Below are 7,050 nucleotides of genomic sequence, written 5' to 3' on the forward strand. Positions count from 1 at the left end.
TTTATTTTGTTTTTAAGTGGATTGCCCCTGATGGTGATTATCCATAAGTCCTGGTGTGGAGCTTGCAAAGGTAGGTGGAAATGATCAAACCTCAGATGTGTTCTCAAATGTTAACATTTTAAAACTATTAGCACTGACTTTAGCTCAGTACTGTTTATTGCTTGTAGGAGTACCAAAGAAATACATGGAACACATTCCCTGCTCTCAAGAAATTGACAGTAGTATTTGCAAGGGATTGAAGGATGTGGCAATTAAGATATGGTTATATAGATTATGGGATTAAGTGCTACAGTAGTTGTATTAACAGTTGTATATACAAAAAGAGATATGAGGCGTGGTTAGCAAAGTCTTCCTGGAGGAGGTGGGAACTGAGTTAGTAAGGTTTTCTTACTATGTAGCATGTGTTCTCTGTTATACCACCCTGCAACTTCTCAGGCGGATTTCTTCTTTTGTTTGGTATGCTATACTTAATAAAATCTTGTTGGAAAAAGCACAAAATTAGTGTAAATTATTAGTTTAGTAATACATGTGCATTAATGGTAGAGTATTGTTCCTTTATTGTCTTTATTACATCTGTTCTTAAGTAGATGTTATTGAAATATGTAAAAAAGCAAATAGTGGTAATTTTTTCATCAGTGTTCATTATCTGTTTTTTATAAATGAGATGAAAGTTTCACAGAAATGAAGTTAATCACTTAAGGATACACAGCTATGCAAGTCAATGGCAGAAGCAGGACCAGAATTCAGATCCGATTTCTAGGTCTTAAGATTAGAAAAACTGTCAGTTACATGAATCATCTCAGCAAATTAAGGTTTGGATATGACAATGATGTTTTCTTCTGTTCCTCCCCACCCGCAGCTTTAAAGCCCAAATTTGCAGAATCTACAGAAATTTCAGAACTTTCCCATAATTTTGTTATGGTAAATCTTGAGGTAAGAATTCCAGAGTTTCTCCTTTCTGCTGTGATTTTAAGTCTTCACTGTTTTAGAGTTAACATCATTGATGGTATAAAATCTTACTCAGCAGAGTTATCTACTTGTATGTATGTGCTTTTCTTCTGAACTCTAATACTAAGACTTGTATCAGATAAGGTACATTTGTGACAGGAAGTAGGAGAAGAAAGATTGGTTAAAATGACTAACTTTTAAGATTCTTTCATTTTTAATTTGTGATTATGTGATGGTTTTACATCCTTGTATAACTAAAGATGTAGTCATACATGCAGGCCTCAATTCCCTGAAAAATAGGATTCAGTTGAAATCCTACTCTGTGCTGGGCTTATATGTACAGCCTCCTTTTTCTTGGTTAGATATCTTTTTTGTACTTCACTTTGGCCAGAGGTCTTAGAATCCCAAGCCAGAATATCAGACCTTGGAGTTAAAAGGGATTTTTAGGCCATTGATACCATTCCCATTTTACACATAGAGCGTCTTAGACCTGAAGGAGTTAGGTGATTTAGTCAAGATCATAGAGCCGAGTAAGTGATAAGAATAGGTACTGTGATCTACTTGTACTGCCTCTTAGGCTGTACTCTTCAAATGTGGGATTCTTGGATGCTCTGTGATGATCCTCCTAGCCCTATGTTTCTGTAAAATGATGTTTATTTGAACACAAGACTGTAAATCTGAACACATTAACAGTTAATGTTGAGGTAGCTAAAGGATTGCTTATAAAGCTGGTGGATAGGGGTTTCCCTGGTGGCTAAGTGGTAAAGAATCCACCTGCCAATGCAGGAGACACAGGTTGATCCCTGATCCAGGAAGATCCTACGTGCTGCAGAGCAACTAAGCCCATGCAGTACAACTACTGAGCCTGTACTCTAGAGCCCAGAAATCAAAACTCCTGAGCCCATGTGCCACAACTACTGAAACCCAGACACTCTAGAGTCTGTGCTCTGCAACAAGAGAAGCCACCACAATGAGAAGCCTGCGCACCGCAGCTAGAGAATAGCCCCTGCTCACAACAATTACAGAAAAGCCCACGCAGCAATGAAGATCCAGCACAGCCAAAAATAAATAAATAATTTTAAAAAATAAAAATGAAGCTAGTAGATAGCCTGAATGCTAACACACCTCACTGAAGGCAAAGTTATATTCTTTGGTATAACTTCTGAAATGGGAATCACACCATAAATGACAAAGTTACTATTGATTCCTATCTATCTGAACTCCTCACCATTTTCTGTGGTAAGTTAGAATCACCATTCAAAGAAAACACAAATGTGTTCAATTAGCATTCCCCAACTTGAGAGGTTTCTTAAAAAGAAAGCTAGCTGTGTGGTCATGTCTCCTAGGAGGACGGTAACTTCACAATTGTACTAAAATGTTAATCTTACCAATTCATGCATTCAAGAAAAACTGTGCAAGTCAGTGATGTAGGTATTGGGAATAAGCAATGAACAAAACAAACAAATTTCTTTGCTGGCATTAAATTACATATGAGAACTTGAATATGGGGAGGCAGACAAATAAGTAAAATAAAATATGTCAGATGGTGGTAGATCCTGTGGCTAAAAATGAAGACTAGAGGGGACAATTTGCAGTTTTAATTAGGTGATTAGAAAAGAAGATGGCATTTCAGCAAAGATTTGAAGCAGAAAAGGGAGTGAGCCACCTGGATGAAGGGGGAAGTATGTCCAGGCAGAGGGTAAGAATAAGTCCAAAAGCCTGAGTGGGGAGCATGCCTGGCTTGTTTAATGATAGCAACAACAGGCAACTTAGTGTGTTTGGGAAAAACTAAACAAGGGGTGGGATGTGACGTTAGAGAAGTGCCCAGGTAGGAGGTCATGTAGGGCCTCTCAGGCCACTTCAAGGACTTACCCTGAGTGGGAGAGGAAGCCACTGAAAGGTTTTGAGGAGAGAAGGAACTTGATCTGACTTGAGGTTTACAATTAATAGGATGAAGAGGAGCCCAAAGATGAAGATTTTAGCCCTGATGGGGGTTATATTCCACGAATCCTATTCCTGGGTAAGGTGAAAGGTCTTAATCTGGGGATCCATGGTACAGAAGGAGAGAGAACTGCATCAAGACACTGACTCCACCTAGTGAAATTATGTTGTTATGGTTAAAAACAAAAGCCATTTTCAAAAGGGAGTGATGGATTCTAAAATGCCAGAGCCTCAGGTCTGAAGGCAAACTTTTCCCATTAACTAGCTGCTTTTGTAATAAACAATAAAACAACCCCCCCTGGCGCCCCCCACCCACCCGAACTAACTGCTTTTGTGAGCAGTGGGAGAGTACTGATCATTTGTTTATTCGTTTAGCAATCATCTGTGCATCAGCCACAAGTTAAGCACTGTCAGCCACAAGTTAGTCTCTACAGGGGCTGAGAGAAGCCATACTTCCCACCCTTGCCCTGTAGCACGAGGCAGTGGGATACCATAACCAGGCAAATATCTTTTCAGAAACAGTTTCCTGGGAGAGATTTAATGACCACCTTGCCTTTGATCAGCATTCTGCTAGATTCTACGGGGAATACAAATAAAAATCTAGGATCCCACTATCATCAAGCAGAAAAGGAACATGCCAGAAAGATGGAACAGCATATTGGCATGGGTGGGGGTGGGGGTGGGTTGTGTCCAGGGAATTCCAAGGGATTCATTTTGATTGCGATGTGAAACACAGGGGGAGGGTGGTGAGTTATGGGCTGCAAAGATGGGCGGGTCTCGTTTTCCAGAAGCCCTAGTATATCATATAATGCTTGAAGTACCTGTCTGTTGTAGTTATTGCCATTTTGTCTACAATAGATCCCAGTGGCAAAGTACGTCCTGAAATCATCAATGAGAATGGAAACCCCAGCTACAAGTATTTCTACATCAGTGCTGAGCAAGGTATGGTTATGTTGAGAGAGAAGAGGGAGGGTTGCTGCTAGATTTAACTGGAATGAACCACATGCAAGGTTTTATAGGAAACTAATTCAGCAGGTGAACTAAGCATCTTCTGCATCTAGCTTTTGGCTAGGTGCTGTGTAGGATATAGAAGAAAGAGAAGAGCGAGCCCCTCTTCTAGCTGCTTACAATCCAGTAGGAAGCTAACTGACCCCCAGGAAACTGGAGAACTGAGGCTTCCAGAAACAGTTGCTTGCCCTTGGACTCACAGTTAATAAGTCACAGAGCCAGGATTTCAGTCTACAACTTGGTTTTTTTCACTGCATTAACACTATTCTTGTAAGAATTCAAGGGAAGGGGAATGCTGTTAGATGATCAATTCTGAAAGGTTTCATAGATAGTGAACTAACTTGATCTAGATGGATAAGAATTTGTCTCTTTGGTCAGATATGAAGAGGACATTTCAAACTAAGGAAGCAAGGGAAAAGTGTGTGTGTGTGTGTGTGGTCAGATATGAAGAGGACATTTCAAACTAAGGAAGCAAGGGAAAAGTAAGTGTGTGTGTGTGTGTGTGTGTGTGTGTGTGTGTGTGTGTGTGTGTGTGTGTGTGTGTGTGTGTGTGTGTGTGTGTGTGTGTGTGTGTGTGTGTGTGTGTGTGTGTGTGATGTAGCCCAACATGGAGAGTGCAGGAGTCATGCTAGAGGGGATGATAACTGGATTGAGTCTTGAAGAATGTGCAAAGCATTATTTAAGGCAGAGGGAACAGCGTCAGCACAAACATGTGAGGGAAGATTTAAATAATAAGTCAGTCATGCTTTTTTGTTCTCTAATCCTGAGTGCAGCCATTCTAGAGGCAGAAGTTGGAATTCATGCCACATACTGTCACTGTTTTCCTTCTGAATTCTCCCTGCCATCTGTAAAAGAGGGTTATTTCTTGGGTTGCCAGGGTTGCCGTGTGTCTTCCTTTGCCATGCTGCCAGTTTGTTGATCATTTTATGTTTTGAGTCCTCAGCACTCTTATTTCTCAGAATAGGGAGAGAAAAGATCTGGAGAGGTTATCCTCTCCTTCCCATGGGTAAGGAGAATGTTATCTTCCCTACCCAAAAGCACATCCCTGGAGGCTGGTATTGGAGGGAAGTTTTCCACATGGAGAAGGGCAACTGAACTTTAGGTCCCCAACTCTTGACCCTTGAAATTCACCTTCCTTTTAGAATTTCATGCAGTTACCCCTGCCGTCTTGACATGGGCATCATCCTTTAATATATTAGTCCAGATATGGACACAGAACCCTTACCTGAATTCCCCATGGCTCAGCTGACATGAGGCTGAAATATTCAAACCTGGCTTTACTAAATGCTTGGGCAAAACTAAAGGGGTGTAACAAACTTTACTACCTGCTATGTTTTCTGAGATCCACAGACTGTGGCTCAACCCTAACACCTGGCCTGCCATTGTACAGGGAGCCTATACCCAGCTTCCCTCCTTGATTCCTGAGACAGACAAGAAGATTCATCTCCTGTCTACCCAGGGCCTGCCTTCCAGGTTTCTCTTTTGCCTGAGAACTTGACTTCTTCCATACATAATTGGTCCGGGACATGACCACCTCTTTCCGTGAAGGCCATTCTCCCTCTAAGCACACATACTTGTTCACATAGCAGTGTAACCCCCACAGAAAATGAAATAAATGCAGCATTCATCCTGAACAGGTGATGGAGATGATAGGAAGATGCTTTCTATCCCCTTAGTGTCGTGTGTATTTCCAGCTTATGACAGGGGTTCAACTCTAATCCTGGAGGGTAAGCCAAAGTAACTGTTAAATAACATTTTTGTGGGACCTCATAGTTTGCAAAGGATATTTATTATTCATTCTCTCATTTAATTTTTATAATCTGTTTGAAGTTAGTAACATCACCTTATTTATAGATGAGAAAACAAATTCAGGAGACCCTCCTGGGCCGAAATCCAGAATTAGATCTTAAATCCAGATCCTGTGCTCCTCTTACATGTTTCCTAAAATGTAAAATTATGTGTTGATTGTCAGATATGAAAAACCTGCTTCATACTTTTCCCCTCAATGTTTTATTTCACAGTTGTTCAGGGGATGAAGGAAGCTCAGGAAAGGCTGACGGGTGATGCCTTCAGAGAGAAACATCTGGAAGATGAGTTGTAACATGAATGCATCCCTTCTTTCCTCAAAGTTATTGTTCTGGAAGAAAGCAGCAGGGAAGGGAATACTGAGGAATCAGAACAATTGAATGGATCAGGAAACCTTGCTCCTTCCCACATGGGAAGGGGCCCTCTCACTGTTGGAAGAGTTCTGCTGCCAGAAACTGGTCTCCATGTTTGTGATCCAGCAGAGTGTGGCAGACTTCCTTGTCCTGTCCCCTCTCACCTAAATATCTCTTTGTCATTGAAGGTAAAGAATGACACCTTTTGACATAAAACTTGAGCCATTTGGAGATTTACTCCTCACACTGCAGTATTTGAATCTTTCCATTCCTCCTGCTTAACTCACCTTGGTGGTGAAAAGAGACCAGAAGCATCTTCTCTATAATGTTAAAAATTGCGGAAGGAGCTTGTCATTTAAGACAACAAATTCTAAATGTAAAGCTGTAATTCTGCCCCACCAAGGAGCTCAGCCTGTCTCTTCTTTTTCTCCTGGGAATAATCTTGGGCTTCTTCCTGAATGCCTGCAACTTCCTTCCTCTTTTCTGGCTTGGCTTCCCTGTCTGCGCGCATGCGTGTGCAGGAATGGCTGTGTGCTCTGGACTGGCCCCAGCTGGAAGCATGCTTTCTTTCCCCCCGTTAACTGTTGAAGAAATCTTCTAGCCCTAGATGGAGCCATTTTTGTCAAGTTGTCAACTGTATTTTTGTACTGGGATTAACAACAAAGAAAAAATATTAATTGTTCCATTAAACTTTAATGAAACTTTAAAAGTAAATGTGTTGTGATGGCCTTTTTCTTATTGGGGAATGGAGGGGAAAGCACTTCAGGAAGAAAACTTAGCTTCAGGCCTAATCCAGGAGCTCTATCTAGGGCTGTTCCCACACCTGCATCTCCCACATTCTCATGGACATCAGAACTCGTCTCTTCTACTTTTCAAATACCCAAATTCCCTCCATCCTCACTGTCACTGTTTGTACAGGACAGGCCTTTTCCACTTCCTGTTTACTGTTACAGCCTGTGACTTGACTACTTGTCTCCGATATTCTCTCCTGACA

At 41.2% G+C, this 7,050-nt stretch overlaps 1 protein-coding gene across 1 annotated transcript in view; it reads left to right on the forward strand.

Moving 5' to 3' along the window:
• TXNDC12 (thioredoxin domain containing 12) overlaps nt 1-6,770 on the forward strand; it is a 30,733-nt gene extending 23,963 nt beyond the window's left edge. Inside the window, exons 3-7 of the mRNA XM_065913294.1 lie at nt 18-70; nt 860-933; nt 2,899-2,968; nt 3,748-3,831; nt 5,919-6,770. Coding sequence (XP_065769366.1) covers nt 18-70; nt 860-933; nt 2,899-2,968; nt 3,748-3,831; nt 5,919-5,998 — 361 coding nt within the window. The 3' untranslated portion in view covers nt 5,999-6,770. The remainder of the gene's footprint in view (nt 1-17; nt 71-859; nt 934-2,898; nt 2,969-3,747; nt 3,832-5,918) is intronic.
• The last annotated feature ends 280 nt before the right edge of the window (nt 6,771-7,050 follow it).

This window comes from Muntiacus reevesi, chromosome 1 (genome assembly GCF_963930625.1).
Source record: "Muntiacus reevesi chromosome 1, mMunRee1.1, whole genome shotgun sequence".
Lineage (NCBI taxonomy): Eukaryota > Metazoa > Chordata > Mammalia > Artiodactyla > Cervidae > Muntiacus > Muntiacus reevesi.